Source organism: Rhincodon typus, chromosome 17, assembly GCF_021869965.1.
Source record: "Rhincodon typus isolate 14 chromosome 17, sRhiTyp1.1, whole genome shotgun sequence".
Classification (NCBI taxonomy): Eukaryota; Metazoa; Chordata; class Chondrichthyes; order Orectolobiformes; family Rhincodontidae; genus Rhincodon; species Rhincodon typus.
The window spans coordinates 56,317,922-56,337,624 of NC_063348.1; the positions used below are offsets into that span (position 1 = coordinate 56,317,922).

At 41.2% G+C, this 19,703-nt stretch overlaps 1 protein-coding gene across 1 annotated transcript in view; it reads right to left on the reverse strand.

The window, feature by feature from the left end:
- nav2a (neuron navigator 2a) overlaps positions 1-19,703 on the reverse strand; it is a 1,048,499-nt gene that overhangs the window by 62,677 nt on the left and 966,119 nt on the right. The window contains exons 15-16 of the mRNA XM_048606898.1: positions 12,741-12,764; positions 10,955-11,044 (exon numbers count right to left, since the gene is read on the reverse strand). Coding sequence (XP_048462855.1) covers positions 10,955-11,044; positions 12,741-12,764 — 114 coding nt within the window. The remainder of the gene's footprint in view (positions 1-10,954; positions 11,045-12,740; positions 12,765-19,703) is intronic.

Here is a 19,703-nt window from a genome sequence, read left to right on the forward strand (position 1 = left end):
TCTGATGCTGCTTGGCCTGCTGTGTTCATCCAGCTCTACACCTTGTTGTCTCAGATTCTCCAGCATCTGCAGGTCCTACTATCTCTTTCAGAGTCTTAATCCTTCTTCAGATGATAGTGGTAACACCTGAAGAAGGATTAAGACTCTGAAAGCTCGTGTTTTCAAATAAACCTTTTGGACTATAACCTGATGTTGTGTGATTTCTGATCTTGTATTCCCCTTAATAAACAGTAAATCTTGGAGAATAGGAAGAGCCCAGGCACAACAGCAGAAGCAGCCAGTAGAGAGAAAAGGAGGTAAAAGTATGGGTTCACAGCCAAATGCCATATCTATCTCGAGGTTTCAGTGAGCAATTCTGAGAGTTGGTCATGGTTGTAGGTTTGGAAGGTGCTGTCTACAGAACCTTGGAGAATTTCTGCAGTGATTCTTGTAGAAGGTAAACACTGTTGAGACAGAGCCTCGGTGGGAGAGGGAATAAATGTTTAAGTTGGTTGACGGAGCGCCAAGCAAGTGGGCTTTGTCCTGGGCTGCTGAACAACAAATTATCGCCTGATCACATGGTTTGGGTGCTCACTGCATTTCAATCAATGTGTGCATATTTACAGGGTATTGAGATCCCGCTGCACAATTTCTGGAATCTAAATTAGCCCCTGAAGTTTTAAAGGGAACTGCAAGAAACACAAGCATTGCCTCACATCTTTTTCCCTTCCCCATAAATTAACTAGAGTTCATCATTTCAACTACAAGTACATCAGTTCAAGGCCAAACTAACCCGTTTTCAAATTTATTCGGCTTTGTGTGTCATGACCGACAGAACAACCAAATGAATAGGCTATGGGCCTGATGTTGAAATGTGGGACTAGTTTAAATTTAGCATTGCTTTAGTGGTACAAACTTGGGGGGCTGAATGGCCTCTTCTATACTGTATGATTCTATGACTGTCTTCTGAGAAGGAAAAATAGAAGAATGATTTTGCCACAAAGTAGAACAAGTTCTGTCAGCAAGGCATTAACACTTACAATAATGCCAGAAAATCCTATTCAGTCTTAACGGGCTTGAGACAGGGTAAATATTGAGAGGATGTTTCCCCTCATGAGAGAGCCTAGAGCCAGACGGCATAATCTCAGAATAAAGGGTGCCAATTTAAGGACTGATATGAAGAGGAATTTTTTCTCTCAAAGGGTTGTGAGTCTAGAACTCCTTGCTACAGGAGCTGTGGGGCAGAGTCCTTTGTATATTTAAGGCTCAGATAAATCGATTCATGATCAATCACGGAATCAAGGGTCAATACAGTGTGGAGCTGGAGGAATACAGCAGATCAGGCAGCATCAGAGGGGCAGGAAAGTCGACATTTTGGGTTTACGCTCTCCCCAGTCCTGATGAAGGGTGTAAACCCAAAACATTGACTCTCCTGCTCTGACTCTGACTCCAGCATCTGCAGTTCTTGCTATCTCCGAGGGAATCAAGGGTTACAGCAAAAGGACAGGAAAGTGGACATGATGAAAGTTAGATCAGAGCCATAAGGGGAGCACGGTGGCACAGTGGTTAGCACTGCTGCCTCACAGCACCAGGGACCCGGGTTCAATTCCAGCCTCAGGTGACTGTCTGTGTGGAGTTTGCACATTCTCCCTGTGTCTGTGTGGGTTTCCTCCAGGTGCTCTGGTTTCCTCCCACAGTCCAAAGATGTGCAGGCTAGGTGGATTGGCCATGTTAAATTGCTCATAGTGTGCAGGGATGTGTAGATTAGGTGGGTTATAGGGGGATGGGTCTGGATGGGATGCTCTGAGGGTTGGTGTGGACTTGTTGGGCTGAAGGGCCTGTTTCCACACTGTAGGGATTCTATTAAAAAAAAAATCCTTTCAGATGATGGAATAGGCTCAAGGGGCAGAACAGCCTACTCCTGTTCTTATTTCTTATGGAGTCCTAAAATCAACTTGTGGATGTTCACTCTCCCACAATAATGCCAACCCAAAATGCTGAAACAGGGTCTTGCGCTTTCGCCAAAACAACTTAATAATTCTTTTCATCTTCCCCCAAATTAGATGCACTTTCTCAAGTGATGAGCAGAGCTTCCAGCAGCCAATGCCACCAAATAAATTGCAACACACTGTAGGATTTGGATAATCAATTTTTAAATATGAAGCAAAGTTTTGGCTTCACCGAGCACAGGTGGTATCAGTTCATTGCCAAACGGAGGTAAAGAACAGTAGTGCTTAGGAAGCCTGACACCTAATCCTGAGAGATTGTGTTTGTACAGCTGTTATTCAGACACTGTACCAATCATTCAGGTCCTACTCTTCTTCTTAACCTCTGACTGCTGCTGCATTCCTTTGATTTCCTGGCAAACTATCGAGGCAAAACCTTCAATTAAGCTGGATTTAATAACAGGAGCAGGACATTTCTCAGTTGTCACTTTTTTCTCACCAGTGCATTACTTTGCAACAGTCATATAATTCAATTAACCTTGCTGACATCTCTTTGGAGAAAACTTGGTCAAATGAATGGGACATTACATGAAATGGATTTTAATTAATTCTGAAGATTGCCTTCAGTAATTTGCAAAGCTTACTGCTGTGGCAAAGTTGAATGAGAAATGAAACAACTGATTTGCTTTACTGAACCAAATCAGGCAAGGTTATTGGAGACCAGAAGCAACAAAAATTTGCTGAACGGGTCCAGAACACAGATTTTGTTAACTAGCAAGTCATGACTCGAGTGTGTTTATAGTTGACTGTCAAATGTCCGATAGCAAAATCTCAGACTTGGAAATCTATCTGATGGCAATTAACAAGACACTACCATTTAAAAACAGGTTATGAGGCAATTATTAAGCAACTATGATTTTGAGTGCTTAAGTATCAGCCTGGGCAGTTGGCCAAGGAGGTTTCTGTGTGAGATCAACTACCTATATACTTTTTGGGTCTTAAATTGTAAAGAAATAATTTTAAAAATTTAAAAAGGCATAAAAATCAACACAGATTCTGCCCAACCTGCCAAGAACTCCTTCCCCAGCTTTTTATATTTAATTTGCAAATCAAACATCTGCAGTATTCTGATTTTTAATTTATCAACTAGTGTTGCTCAAAATGCAAATTGCATCAAGTCAATCCTAAATTTCACAGTTGTTTCCAAACCAATAATTACATGATAAAAATGATTGGTCAAGCTACTAAATGTTTTTGGAGCCTATTTCTGCAGCATGTAGTAACACATTTAATTCTGATTCAGATGTTGAACCTTTTACGCTGTTTTGTTGCAAAGGGAGTCATACTTTATCACCCATCTTGGTGTCTCCAGTAATTCCTAAACATAAGATAGAAAACACACTGCACTTATCTGTCTTGCAAACATTTTTCACCAGAATGCCAAACATATCATGTTTTGAATGAACACAATACCAACAAGCCCCCGGGAAAGAAAACACCATTCAGCAGTATCGCCAGCTTGGAATTTGAGCCTTTTTATACAATTAAGCGTGCAATTTGCCATTTTAAATGACATTGGAAGAAAAATTGAGCAGCAGTTCAGACAAAACAGATCAGTTTTCCACTGATTTCCTCCTTTTTACTTTCTACTTTTGAAAACGTTGAGATGCATTAGGGTGCCCTCCCGAGTGTGATCCCAAGCCATTTCCCATAGGTCTCAATAATAAACTTTAGCAACTATTTGACTGAGTCAGCTAACATAACAGCAGCTACTCCTGGTCTCACTCAACAAAAACACAACAAGATTAAAACTATACATCAAGACAAAAGTCAAGTGACTTCCACTCTCCTAATTTCGATATCATCAAAACTAGTACTGGCTAACCCAACCTATATCAAGCATTGAACCCAAGGCTAGATAGTTCAGAGACAAAGAAATGTGCATTTACTCACAATGATACAAAAGCATAAAACAGATTTTTAAAATCTTTCATGGCTGTAAGTTAATAATTTCCTGCTCATTCCTGAGCCTGAATTTGAATTGTATATATACTTCTAAAACCTTTGGGAATAAAGCATGCTAGTACAATCTTCACGATCCGTTCAGTGAGAAACATACAGGTTAAAATCGCAAACCGTGAAATGCTTTCCCCAGGGAAAATATGCACAATAAGACTTGCATGTAAAGTGTAGTTTACTGCTAATTGTCAAAAACAACATGATCCAAATTGATAAATTACTTTAGCTGAAAGGAAACATTGCACGGGTTTTGAATACAAAGCATTTGCAATTATTTCACATTGATCTGCAAATTTCTCTCCACTGCTGCGATTTTCTCACATTAGCTTCTATATCACACAATATTTGATATTGGCCTACATTATCCAACTTAGGAGGTGTCTCAGATTGCCCGCCTTTGCCCTGGAGGTCCTTGGGTTTCAGAAAGTAGATTGCAATGGCACTGACACCATTCTTCTGTTTTATGATTGAGTAAATTGCATCCCTCCTAACTATCCTTCTACTTCAAACATCAATCTTTCATTTTTTGTTTCTGGCTTGTTAGACATGTATCCACACTTCGCCCTAAAGGCACAGATAGAGAGCTGTATTTCTCTGCTTCCATTCAATATTGTTTCCACATCAGTGTCTTTACAAAATCGCAACACAACTGGCAAACGACCAACTGTAACCATCCCACACTTGTTCATTAGTACTTGCCAGGATCTTGGTACCTTTTGTCATCTCTTGTTTGCAAAGAAAGCAACTTAATGATAACAGGAAACAACAGTCATGGCCAATAGGCATTCACTGGTTGGACAGTGAGAGATGTGAGCTCCCTTTTTTTCAGGAAGGCTCCATCAAACCACAAACCAATCAGGCAGTAGTGAGGCTACCATGGGGCCTTCAGGTGGATTCAGGACACACGGGGCAGGAGTCACCACTACTGAGCATCCAATCAGAGGTCAAGAGTTCTTACGCCCTGCAGCGACGGTGGGGAAAGGGAATGGTTGCTGCAGGGAACCTCTTGGATGGACAATGAATATTGGCCCAGCCAGCAATGCCTACATCCCATGATTTAAACCTAAAAGACACCCACTGGAGTCCTGGGATCACGTAGAGACCAAGGGAACATAGATATAATGAGAGTTTGGTGGTGGTGATGGGGGAGGGAGCGGATTAGCACAGGCACTGAGGGGTGATGGGGGTCGAGGGGAACTGGCAGCAAGACCAAAGGGGGTGGCTATCAGCCCTTGCCAATGTCCAATCCCTCGATAAGACATTGAGTGTGTCCCTCATTGAGATAGCTGACTCACGCACTGGGGATACAAGGTTTTAGCTGTCATGAATGCCACAAGGCAACAGGCCCACCTGCAACTGTGTAAATCTCAACAGGAATGGGATGAAACTCCTTTATGTGGTCCTTAGTTGGCCACTTACACGTCTCAGTTGCTGGTGTGGCAATAAAGCAAGATTTAGGTATGTCACCACTCCACCTCATGGCATACCTTCCCTAGCCCCAAAGTCACCTAGAAAGACCACAAGATTCAACCCAGTGACTTTTATTCATCCATAGGATGAGTGTCACTGGCTGGGCTCGCATTTATTGCCCTTTCCTAATCACCCCAGAGAAGGTGGTGGTGAGCTGCTTTCTGGAAGTATTGCAATCTTTGTTCTTACACCCACAATGCCGTTAGAGAGGGAGTTCCAGGATTTTGACCCAGTGACATTGAAGGAACAGAAACTATTTCCAAGACAGAATGGTGAGTGGAGCAGAGGGTAATGGTCTTGGTGTTCCTGTGTCTCTGCTACTCTTGACCTCGGTGGTAGAAGTCACAGGTTTGGATTCTCAGTGTGAATTTTTTTTTTTTAAATACTGAAGGCCCAATAAAAATAAATGACAACTACAACAGCACTTAAGCCGAGGAAAGCTGGCAGAAAATGTAACATCCCCTCCAGACACAAAGCTAACAAGTAAATCAGCAAGGTCACACACTTGAGGCATCTGGTTTAGGCCAACACAAAGAGAAGTGATTCAAAGATGTACTTCAAAGATTAAATCTGAACCTACCCACTTACTTCCCCATTTTAGACTCAATAAATCAGATAACGTTTCACGATCAAAATGTGTAATAAATTTAGTCATTTTTGAACAGGAAAGTGATGAGATAAAGATAATTATAAAGATAAAGATAATTGCATTTTATCATAGAACAGGTAAGTAACTTTGGCACAATCACCTCCCACTTTTTGTTCACTGTCAAATAATTTAGCTCCACTCGAAGAAGTGTCCCATGAGTTCCTCTGAAAATGTGGCCTGGCTGCATATTATTTTTAGCTGTGACCCCTCTGTAGTTGGTGGCCACCAGAAAGTTGCTGGGGGAGGGGGATCACATTGACAAATTGCGATGTTTAGGTAGTCATTTTCACAGAGCGAGGAAAGAAGCATTGGCCATCAGGACAATCTTACCAATGGTGTTGAGGTCACTTTGAACCAGCAGGCAGGTGAGCAAAGATCATCAGAAAATCTCACATCGCAGCAGTTCCTCCTCCCAGGCAGGCGTGGGATATGAGTGCGATAGACGGTAGCTAATTTATCAGTGCCCACGCACAGGAACAGACCTGTGACATTGCAGGAACGTGGGTCTCCAGCTGAGGGTGAAGCCTGGCAGGTGCCTCAAGGTGGGGGCATGGGGTGACAGCGCAGTGGGTGGGGTGGAGTCCGTGGATTGTTTGGGGTGCTGTTCAGCCAAAACACTCCCCTATCCGAGTGCCTAAGGACCACAACTGTGGCTGCAGGCCAATACGTGGAATGGTTCCTATTCCACGATAGCACTTTTAGTCACATTTAGTCAGGCCAATTTCAGAGAAGACCCTTAGCCAGGAGCACACCTACTGGCCCTCCCTCATGCTGTCCTTCAAGAGTCAGTCTGTGAATTGCCCTCCTCCACCGGCCCACCACTGCTGGGAACATCACAAAGACAGCTGGATCTCAGAAAGTACTGGATTTAGGGCCTGGAAAATAAGTCCTGTAAATGGTCCTGTTCTGCCCTTAAAAATACTTAAGAGAATCACACACTTGTTATAGCATGGAAGGAGCACATTCGACCTAATGTACTCTCATTGACTCTTCAAACAAGTATCATTATCCAGTGCTAATCTCTTACTTTCTCCTCTCTGTACCCTTGTAGAGTATTTCTGTAGTGACTGTAATGAGGTCAGCCAGGTGGACCCCATACAAAATGAGTTCCCTGATTGGGGCTGTTAATCTGGTCCAATCAGGGAGCCCTGGCTGACAGATATAAACAGGAGTGTCAGAGGTTCTATCCACTATGAGGGCTCAGTGTCAAGGATTCTCCACATGTAAATAAAGGGTGGCTTGGTGATGGCTTACTGGCCTCTATGGAGTTATTTCAATTTCCATCCAAATAACCATCCAATGCCCACTTGAATGCCTCACTGAAACTGCCTCCACCACATTTCCAGACAGCGTATTCCACACCCTAACTACTCACTCAGTGAAAACGTTTTCTTCTCACATCACCGTTGGTTTTTTTTTGCCCAACACTATGCCCTCTCATTTTACGAATAGAAACAGTTTCTCTGCATTGGCTCTTTCCAGCCTGCTCATGGTTTTGAAAGCCTCAATCAAATCTCCTCTCAGCCTTCTTCTCTCCAAAGAAAACAGTCCTAACAACTTCAATCTATCGCTGAAGTTTCTTAATTCTGAAATCATTCTTGTAAAAACATAAAGACACCAAAATGCCACCCTCAAAGAGCACTACCTGCCAACGACTATTTGGAAGGAGGACCCACAGGATGGCGTTCTAAGCACTAACGAGGAACCAGTTAGAAAATACTGAAGAGAATCACACACTTATTATAGCGTAGAAGGAGCACATTTGATCCAAAGTCCCAGCAACCTGAATGCTCTTCCTCTGTTGTGCAGGGATACAGATTAGAGGGAGAACACAAAAATTATACACACTTCATCAAGATTTTCTGTTTATTTACCCAAGTAAACCTATATCTCTGAGGGTCAAGTAAATTGAACTCCCTGGCTCAGTAGGCAGCGGGTACAGAGTAATTGAATATTTTGAAGGTGGAGGAGGATAGATTCTCGTTTGGCAGGAGAATAAAGGGGATGAGTATCCGGAACTCGGAACACAAACTGATCAACAGATCTCGATTCAATGAGATTCAATGAGATCACGGCTGATCCGATAATCCTGAACTTCACTTCTTGCCTTTTCTCTAATACCCCTCATTCCCTTAGCGATTAAAAATCTGTCTATCTCAACCTTGAATTTCCTTAATGACTCAGTTCGACAGCCTTCTGCGGTAAAGAATTCCACAGATTCATTACCCACAGAGAAGAAATTTCTCCTTACCTCTGCTTTAAATATGCAGCCCCTTATTCTTAGATTATGCCCTTTGGTCCTAGACTCTCTCTCACAGGGAAATAACCTCTCCATATCCGCCTTGTCAAGTCCCGTAATAACCTTGTATGTTTGAATAAGATCTTTTCTCACTTTTCTAAACTCCAGTGAGTACAGCCCAACTTTCTCAACCTCTCCTTGTAAGAAAAATCCTCTATACCCATGATTGATATTTGACCTCAACACTTGATCCATTTTTAAAATCTTTCATAATTTGCCTCATCTTTCATTGTGACAAATATTAAATAATCTTAATTTGAATGATCTACATTTATTATACAAAGCTGCATCATGACCTAAGGTTACAGTGAAAACATGAGAGTGTGTAGCAATGACTTTGCTTTTGAAGAGAGGTCACACGTACCACCAGTTAGAGTGTTGGTATTTCACTGTGTAATGTTGTGGTGTGTTAACCACCAACAAATGCATTGGCCTGTGTTTCAAAAATAACAATTCAGCACACTCTCTCCTAGACTCACATTTTTTTCCAGGACTTCAGACTTGCTCCAATAGACTTTGAAAGCCATAAATCAACGTTAACTAATTGTCTGTTAGTGATTTATTTAGTCTTCACAACTACTATTTGCAACCTTGTCATTGTAGTACAATATGGGCTTTGGCCCTTAACCTTGTAGCATCAAATAAATAAGCACATTCCCAATTTATCACTGTCATCAATGGAAGACATAAAGCAGAGGCCAAATAATCCCCATAAAGGAGGAAGGAAAAGCCAAGAGGTCATGTCATCCTCGTTAGCTTACTGGCACTTCCTAGCAGTCGATTAGTCAAACTGAGATGGTATTTGGAATATGTCATGTGTGGGCTAATCCTGTAAGTGTTGTAATTTATTTGTAAGAGAATTATTTGAGAGAGAAGAATAGTGTTGCTATTTGAAAATGTTAGGTTGCATTTTCTACAAAATCTGTAAAATTATTCACTGAAAAGGGTCTTATAATAAATTGGAAAGCAGTTTCTAAAGAGGTTAAGTGTGGATAACTGTCATGCATTCGAAACAACTACTTTTTTTGAAGAGGCATATTTCCTGTGTGCTTAGTAACCAATCCTTACTGTATTCTGCAATATCCTTACAAGCACTGGTTTTATTTTGTCAGAAATAATAGCTGGATTAATATATTACTCAATCAATAATTAACAATATCATTACAAAGTCACCTTAACCATAAACCTGAATGTGAAAGAGTAACCAGACATTGCCCTGAGAGAAACATTCCTCTACTCACTGTTAACACCTGAATTTATGAGCTCTCTCTGATTGATTTGTGGGCTGTGGGCATCATTGGCTAGGGGAGCATTTATTGTTAAGAGTTAATTGCTAAAAGTTAACCATAATGCTGTGGGCCTGGAGTCACACGTAGTCCAGACCAGGTAAGGATGGCAGATTTCCTTCCCTACAGGACATTAGTGAACCAGATGTGTTTTGTTTTTACAATTGACAGTGGTTACATGGTCACCATTAATTGAGTTTTTAATTCTAGATTGTATTTACTGAATATAAATTTCACAATCTGCCATGGTGGGATTCAAACCCACAACCCTTGAATATTAAACTGGGATGCTGGATTACTAGCCCAGCGACATCTCTGCTACACCATCACCTCCATTTGAGCACAGCAACAGGAACATACAAACTAGGAGTAGGCTACTTAGCTCTTCCAGCCCACTTCACCATTCAATAAATTCATGACTGATTGGATCACTGCACTTAAATGGGCAACATCTTATTTTAAAATAGTAGCCCTAGTAGTTCTAGATTCTCCAACATGAGGAAACATTCTTTCCTCATCTACTCTGTCAAGACCCCTGAAAATATTTCAAGTTGAATCAATCGGTCAAGTTTCAATCAATCAATACTATTCTAAACTCCAGTGGATGCAATGCTAGCCTGTTCTGACTTTCGCTCACAAGACAACCACTCATTCAAGGTATTAGATTTATGAAGGAGCAAATTACTGCAGATGCTGGATTCTGTACTGAAAACAAAAAATGCTGGAAATCACAGCAGGTCTGGCAGCATCCGTGGAGAGAGAGCAAACCCTCATTCTGAATCTAGATGACTCTTCACCTTTAGATTTATGAAACTTCTCTGAACCGCCCCTAATTCTTTACATTCTTCTTTATATAAGGAGACTGACATTGTACACAGTGGTCCAGTTGTGGCTGCATCAATCCCCTATATAACTGAAGATAGCCTCCCTACTTCGGTATTCAATTCCCCTGACAACAAATTCAGAATTCTATTAACCTTCCAAATTACTTGCTGTACCTGCATACCAACCTTCTGCAATTCCTGCACAAGTGCACTGAGATCCTCTCTGCATCTCAGATCTCCATGATATTTTGCCATTAATATATGCTTTAGTTTGTATTTGTCCCATCAAAGTGGAAAATTTCACATATTCCCACTCTATATTCCATTTGCCAGCTTATATCTTTCTGCTTGCCGGAGAGATGTGCAACAGCAAAAGCAAGTTTTCAACAAACTAAGTAAATCAATTCTCCTGAGCACCATAATACACCTTCAGTGGTTGCTGTTTTAAGTCTCCACACCCTGTTCCCCTAGATGTTACTTACATTAGCAGTGAGCTGCGTCGTAAGGGCTGCCACTTTCTCCTGGGAAACATCGAGCTCCCGCCGAAGTTTGCGGATCTGCAGGCCAGAACACTGCAAAAGTTAAACCTCATCATCTCCATTTGATTCTGATCGGAAAAGTCAAGCCACTTTCAAGAAAATTACCTACCACTTTTCTGACACAGTCTGATACCTCACAAACAGGTTATGCATATCATCCAGTGGTTTTCATTTCAGGAGAATCTACACTTTTGTACACCGTATAGTCTTTATATTGCTGTATCACATAAAAAACTAATTCTCTTCTAAACTGACTTCGAACTCTGCTTCAACCACAGCAGAGAACTGTACTTTCTAAACATCTTACTTATAAAAAGTTATTTTTCTAACCTCATCCTTAATTCTTCTTTGACAGTAATCAGCTGTGGAGACTCTTCTGAAAGTGAGCTGCCAAAATGATATGATGCTATTACTATGCCCTGATTTTGCATAAGGAACTAGCTAATCTTATTATTGCATGATAACAAGGCGTAGAGCTGGATGAACACAGCAGGCCAGGCAGCATCAGAGGAGCAGGAAAGCTGACGTTTTGGGTCTGGACCCTTCTTCAGAAAATTTATGATTGCATGTTTTATGTAATATACGATATAGATTTGTTTGCTTTTTTTAAAGTCTGTATTTACATCCTATCACCTTTCAAAGTTTATGTATGTATGCATCATGATCCATTTATAATCCTACTCTATAAGATGAATTTCCTTTTGGTGACTTACTTTCAGACACAGAGCTTCATATTGCTCTACACAGCACCGCATTCGTAGCTTTCTGGCCTGTCTTTTCCTTGTGTGGTGTTTGAAAATGTCTGGGACATTATGGTGTACTGTCCCTTTCTTGCCCCCTCCCCAAATACACTCCCATTCTAGTTTGGTGCTGCTATAGTTTGACATAAAATCCTCACACTGTTTCCTTAACTCTCAAAGTCAGATCGTTTGTAATGATAAATAGTTTCCTTCAGCACGCCGTGTGGGACATCACACCTAACTGCAATCGGAGAAATTTTCTCCCCCCACATCTCACCAACCCGAGCCTTTTACTATTTGTTCTCCACTTCTTCATTTGTGTAGCCACACGTGCCTTTAATTCTAAGTAACATAAGTGAATGGTTCCTTAACAAATAAATTTTGAAAATCCAGATTAATATTTACTATATTTCCTTTGCTGCTCTTATTTTGTAAAATGAATTTGACAAGTATCATGTGAATAATTATTTGGTGCAACTCACTGAGCATTCTTGAAAAAATACACTTTTTTTAGCATTTTACACTGCAAACATCAGGACATTTTGCAAGAATACCAACTAAAGGACAAAACCAACATCCATACTGCATGAGACAACAGTGCTGATTGATTGGTTACTGGACACTGATTGGTAGAGGTGTTGCCATGAAGAGTAATATTAATATTGATCGACAGTTAACTGCCAGGCTTTGTTTATTAAATTTTAAACCAGACAGGATTTTTTTTTCACTTCTCTTGGCTTTCTCCTCATGGCAACATCAGTAGCAACATGAAATTGCAAGATTCACCTCAATCGGTATTCATGTGAAATGTTCCGATGAGTGACAAAAGGTTGCAACAAAACATATCAATTTTCATTAAAACTCAAATATCTTATTACAATTGTGTGCACTAACCCATCCTTCTGCTACTGCTTTGCAATTCCATTCCGTACCATGAACCTTAACGAGCGATTTCAAGTATTTGAATCATGATTTTAAAGTACACTTACCTCTGACTGTGATTTTTCTTCAGGCTGAAACAAGGAAAAAAAGTTTTTTTTTTAAAACGCAGTGTATATAAAAAGGTTGTAAAGTAAAACTAAATATAATATTATTGCAAAATATTTAAATGCAAGAAAAGTCTCTCTCTGCATTGATTATTGCACCATTTTAAAGTGAAGGGCAGGAGGTTTACACGGAATTTAAGGAAAATATTTTTCACCCAGAGTGAGCTGGGAATCTGTCTGGGAGGGTGGTAGAGTCAGGAAAACTCGCAAAAAATATGTGAACGAGCATTTGAAATTTCATAACATTCAAGACAATGGTCAAAGAGCTGAAAGTGAGATTAGTGTAAATGGGTTGGCACAGACTTGATGGCAGAAACACTTCTTCTGTACTATATGACTCTATGACTATGATTACTTAGTAATTAATTGCTCTTACAATTTTAACAATGACCTTAATGGCTTTTATAATTTAATGTCCCCTTAGGCTTCATCATTGAGAAATGGCGACAATTTTAGATATATCGGCAAGATTTCAGCATCTCACTCAAGTTTCCAAACTTGCTGCATGGAATCTGAACTGTGAATGTTGATGCTTATTCAACTGTAGTGGGCTGCAACCAATTTCAGCCAAGCCTGCCTGCACTCTACACCCACTTTCACACACACTTTCAGCTGGAAGTCACTAGATGGTGATCAGAAAGAGGAATTCTGCCCAATGTTTCTTCACCCTTGGGCATGGTGCTGCAATCCTAACTTCAAGGCATGTTTAGCAAGACATTAAAAGAGAAAATTGTGTTGGAAACAATTTTCGCAGTAAAACTATGAGCTGCACTCTCTTTTGCAGAAAACAAATAAATATACCAATAGCACAATGCATCCTTTACAAATTCAGAAACGTGTACGATTTTAAGCTGACAAAAATCTGCCGTATTTGGAAAATGGTGCAAGATGACTTCATATGTAGCCCTTATAAATGATCCCATTAAATTCCTTACCACAGTTGATACCATGACTTCAGGCATGAGGAGAGGTTATACAAATTAGGTCTGTCTTTTCTACAAATTAGAAGGTTAAGGAGTGATATAATCAAAGTTTTCAAGGAAAAGACAGGGTAGATAAAGATAAAATATTTCCACTGGTTGGGGATTCTAGAACTATGAGGCATAGTCTGTGAATTAGGGTTAGATTGTTCAGGAGAGATGTTAAGTAGCACTCTACACACAAAGGGTGGTAGAGGTTTGGAATTCTCTTCCATAAATGGCAATGGGTGCTGGATCAGTTGTTAATTTTAAATCTGAGATAGATTTTTTTTTTGTTAAGCAAAAGTATTAAAGGGAAATGGGCCCAAGGCAGGTATTTGAAGTTAAACCACAGATCAGCCACAATCTCACTGAATGGTGGAACAGGTTCAAGGAGCTGAATGGTCTACTCCTGTTCCCACGTTCCATAATAATGTGCAATTTCGAATGGAACCCAGAAGTCACACAATGTATTCCGAGACAACAAGGTGCAGGGCTGGATGAACACAGCAGGCCAAGCAGCATCATAGGAGCAGAGAGGCTGATGTTTCGGGCCTAGACCCTTCATCAGAAAAGGGGGAGGGGAAGGGGGTTTTGAAATAAATAGGGAGAGAGTGGGAGGCGGATAGAAGAGGGATAGAGGAGAGGATAGGTGGAGAGGAAACAAACAGGTCGAAGAGGTGGGGATGGAGCCAGTAAAGATGAGTGTAGGTAGGGAGTTAGGAAGGGGATAGGTCAGTCCAGGGAGGATGGACAGGTCAAGGGGGCGGGATGAGGTTGGTCGGTAGGAGATGGAGGTGCGGCTTGAGGTGGGAGGAGGGGATAGGTGGGAGGAAGAACAGGTTAGGGAGGCAGGGACGAGCTGGACTGGTTTTGGGATGCGATAGGGGGAGGGGAGATTTTGAAGCTTGTGAAGTCCACATTGATACCATTGGGCTGCAGGGTTCCCAAGCAGAATATGAGTTGATGTTCCTGCAACCTTCGGGTGGCATCGTTGTGGCACTGCAGGAGGACCAGGATGGACATGTCGTCTGAGGAATGGGAGGGGGAGTTGAAATGGTTCGCGACTGGGAGGTGCAGTTGTTTGTTGCGAACCGAGCGTAGGTGTTCTGCAAAGCGGTCCCCGAGCCTCCGCTTGGTTTCCCCGATGTAGAGGAGGCCACACCGGGTACAGCGGATGCAGTATAATTCAGTTCAATTAACAGGAGCACAGTAGTGTGGTTAAGCTCTCCTGCTGAATGATGAAGAAAGAAAAGAGGCAGGGACTGAAATGAATGATCACCTTCAGGCGGTCTGTTTCCATGCCAGGCACACTGCTTTGGGTTCAAGTTCAGGTTCACTTGAAATTCCCAGCATTTTTGTGTGTCCATGGATGTCCTCTTTTGAATCTGCCCAGATGACCACCGCATCGCCCCCCGCCAAACCGCGATATTATCTCCTGCCTTCTGCATGATACCACATATCATTTTTATTGATGTCCCACACACTCAAACCTTCCACAACGTTTAGTGTCAAACAAAAACAGGTTTACACTGCTACTGTTAATTCAGATTAGTCTGCCTTTTGGAATTGAAAATGCAGCATTTAAAGAACCACTGATCGGACTTATTTCAATGAGTCTAGAGAAAACAATGCCTCTTCAGCCATTTAAAATTAATCTGTTTTCAATCTGAATCAAGCTACTGTAGATGAACTGAAGATGGAATGGAGAGACTTGGGAAGAGGGGATGGGGGAGGTCTGGACTTGGGACGAAGGAATGGGGAGAATGGGACTTGGGAAGAGGAGATGGGGAGATCAGGGCTTGAGAAGAGGGGACGGGGAGTTCGGGGCTTGGGAGGAGGGGATGGGGAGATTGAGACTTAGGAAGAAGGGATGGGGGAGATTAGGACTTGGGAAGAGGGGATGGGGCAGACCGGGACTTGGGAAAAACTGGATGGGAGAGATAGGGAACTGGAAAGAGGGGATGGGGGAGATCGAGACTTGGGAAGAAGGAATAGGGAGATTGGGACTTGGGAAGAGGGAATGGGGGAGATTAGGGCTTGGGAAGAGGGGATGGGATAGTTCATGACTTCGGAAAAGGGGGAATATGAGAAGGTGCGTGCAGCTCAGGTTTAATTTGCATATGTTTTATTGGAGTGACATTTAAATACCAATTTCAAGCACGCAATTTCGACCTTGCTGCACAAACAGCAAGTTACTGGCTTGAAAGAAAGTGCTATTTCCAAATGTACAGAGGTATTTGGCAGCACTTTAATTCATAATTTATTTAAAATGCAATTAAATTTCATCTCACAGCCTGTCATTGATGAACTGAAATGAGGATGAGCAAGATCGCGACTTGGGAAGAGGGAATAGGGGAGATTGAGACTTGGTAAGAGGGGATGGGAAGACCGGGACTCGGATAAGGGTATAGGGAAGCTCTGGACTTGAAAAAAGAGCAATATGAGAAGGGGCATGCAGCTCATGTTTAATTTGCAAACGTTTCATTGGAATGACATTTAAATACCGACAAAGCATGCAATTTAGACCTTGCCGAGTTACTGGCTTGAAACAAATTAAGTGCTATTTCCAAGTGATCTATGGTGTTTGGCAGCACATTTATTCACATTTTATTCAAAATGCAATTAACTTCTTTCTCACAGCCTGCCATTGAATAGAGTCTGTCAACAGTGATGAGGTATTCCAGATGCTGTTTCATTCGTTACACAGAGAAAATACCTTACTTGCTCGGTTGAAGTGCGATTCTATGTGCAAATCCATGTGGCAGGGCTAATTTATCACCAAATTTCAAAACCCTATTGGTCTGCATCAGTTTTGTGAAATTTTCACCTCAATAAATCTTCACAGCTGTTGTATAGTTCTCACTGAAAATCCCACTGCAACAGTATTGCAAGCTGGAAGTAATATTGTTTACAAAGTGTGAGTACTTTAAAAACCAGATGAAGAAAAACAAAATCAGTAGGCTTCTGGAATCCAGAAGATAAGATGCTCAGCAAACAGTGTAAATATGAGATTAAAAAAATCTTGGTCAAAGAGCTAAGTTTTAAGAATGGTTTTAACATAACAGGAAGGTGGATAAGCAAAAGTACTGATGGGGAGATTTCCCGAGTGTGCAAGGTACCCACTAAGAGTGAAGGGGCAACAGGAGGGTTTGCTTTGGAAGGTCAGTAAAGAGTCTGTATGTTGGTGCTGGATGCAGTGATTATAGCTGGAGGAAGTTACAGAGACTTTAAGAATCTTGAATAAAAAAAATTCTGCTTTCCTATTCTTATGGCAAAAGTACACAACTATGTAATTAGAGCAAAATATGGGCATCACTGTGCTACTTTGATATGCTGAAGTTTGCTGATTTTCATCTACAGAAAGATTTAAATAACTGAGCAACAAAACACAACCATCAGCTGGCTTCTGTTCCCCTGACTATACTCTACCCTATCGCTACCATATTTGCTCACATTCCCAACTTGAATGGCATCCTCTCTCCTGGTCCATGGTCAGTCTGCTCACCCTCCTTGCAGTTTCTCTCCTTATCTACAAGGTAGGAAGCACCTCACATCTGCTGGAGACAGTCTGGAGTTCAGGCCCCTCTATCACAATGGGGTCCCTGGATCTCCCTGACTTATAGCCACATATCCCCCTCTCCCTGATCAATGATTAACTTCAGAGTTCTGCCCACATTAAGGGCTGGGACTGACTCCTGGAACAAAGTACCCAGGTATCTCCCCTCACTGATACCCCAGCTCAGCAACTCCAAGTTGGAATCATACAAGGCCTGTTCACTTGGCTTTTGAAGGGTATCAGTGCAGGCAAAAAAGTGCTCCATTTCTCAAGGAGGGTGGGGACAGAATATCCAATGGCATAAACATGTATAAACCTGACTAATTGCAACATTTAATCATTCTATAGAAGCAGTCCGATTCCAGTCCGCCATGACTGCTGAGAATGATGGTCCCTGAAACATAAGTGAAAAACTAACACAACCGACAAAGCACCTGCCTCTGTTAATATTATGGGATTGCGGTAAGCAATCGTGGACAAATCTATGAAGATATGAGCCCATGTAATAAACATGGATATTGAGCGGTGGTTATGTTACTTGATTATGTTTGATTACCTGATCCCTACTTGCAAACAAAAGCAAAAGAAACTTACAGTATAGAAACAAGAACAAATTTAAAACGTGGTGCATGTAGCTAAATATATTAGGCATGTAACATATGTGCACATTATATATCTTTATATTCCAGGTATATATGGACATAATGTTCCAAGATATATCTGGTAGATATAGATATGTGTGTGTACATATTAAGTACGGTAAAAGGGGTAAAGCTGTCAAGTCCCATAGGACACTCTCTCATTAGAGAGAGATGACTGATGGTGGTTTAACCTGAGGGTCACCATGCCTCAGATGAGGAACAAGGTTGAGAAGGCAAAACCATTATGGGAGCCTCAGTCGGTGCAGGAATTGAACCCACACTGTTAATATCACACTACATCACAAGCCAGCCACCCAGCCAACTGACCCCCTGTAAAATATATATAGGAAATGGCATCCACAGCCTTGGGAGCATCCTAAATGTCACAGCCTATTAAGCACTTCTGTGGTTGTATGGGTAAGCATAACAGACAACTTACACACTGTAGTGAGCAATATGACCAGATAGTCTGTTATACTAACATTCATAACTGCTGACCCCAGACATTGTGAGATCTCTCTTGGTCTTCTTTGCTTTTGTTGCATCAGAGAAATTAACAAATGATTAAGTGACTAGACTAAATTAGGAACAGTTCTAAGACTGCAGCTCAAAGCTAGCCGAAGGCTACGAGCTATGGGTAATGACTCGCTACATTTTGGAAGGAATCATTTAATGGCAATACTTTATTGCTTGTTTTGCAGCAAATGTAATTACCTTCTGCTGCAATACTGTCGCATTAGAATGAATGAAGGCCCTTTATGCCAAGAGTAGAGAAAATTAAGACAAACGATGATATAAATAACTAATGCATCATCGAACAAATACACAAGGAAACAACTTCGCCTGCAATTGTAATGCTCAGATTAGATGCTTACAAAGGTTACAAAACTTGTCCACACCCTAATCAGTTTATTTTTCTGTACCTCATCCAAAACACCTTCAAGCACTTGACAATAACAACCTTTATTTCGAAAGGCAACAGAAAGATTTATCCAACAGGGTCATTTTAACTTATCATGAATCATTTTTCTTAACGTTTATACTAGAAGTTAATTAGCTCAGTTGGCATACCATTCTATGCTTTTCTGCGCCTTCATTGAGACCAGTGTGTAAACACTACAAAAAATTTAAATTAAAACATATCACAGATACAATTAACGTAAGCATTACTTTGCACATTTAATAATAAATAATAACTGAAAGAATGGCAGATGCTGTAAATTAGAAACAAAGACAGAAGTTGCTGGAAAAGTTCAGCAGGTCTGGCAGCATCTGTGAAGAGGAATCAAAGTTAACGCCTTGGGTCTGGTGACTCTTCCTCAGTACCAGACATTAACTTTGATTTCTCTTCACAGATGCTGCCAGACCTGCTGAGCTTTTCCACCAACTTCTGTTTTTGTGCACATTTAATACTTATTCACATAAAATTAATTTATTAATGAAATTGCTGCAAAGTGAGAACACCTCTTGATTTTTTAGAAAATTAAATAATTAACCAGCTCATGTAAAATGAAATACCACAGTAAGTTCAGCAAGTTGCTCTTCTGGTTTATACTTTACACTAGTTCTGACTGATTTATGAAGCAAAACAAAGTGCTGAAGAAACTCAGCAGGTCTGGTAACAGAGATAGTAGGAACTGCAGATGCTGGAGAATCTGAGATAACAAGGTGTAGAGCTGGATGAACACAGCAGGCCATGCAGCATCAGAGGAGCAGGAAGGCTGACGTTTCGGGCCTAGACCCTTCT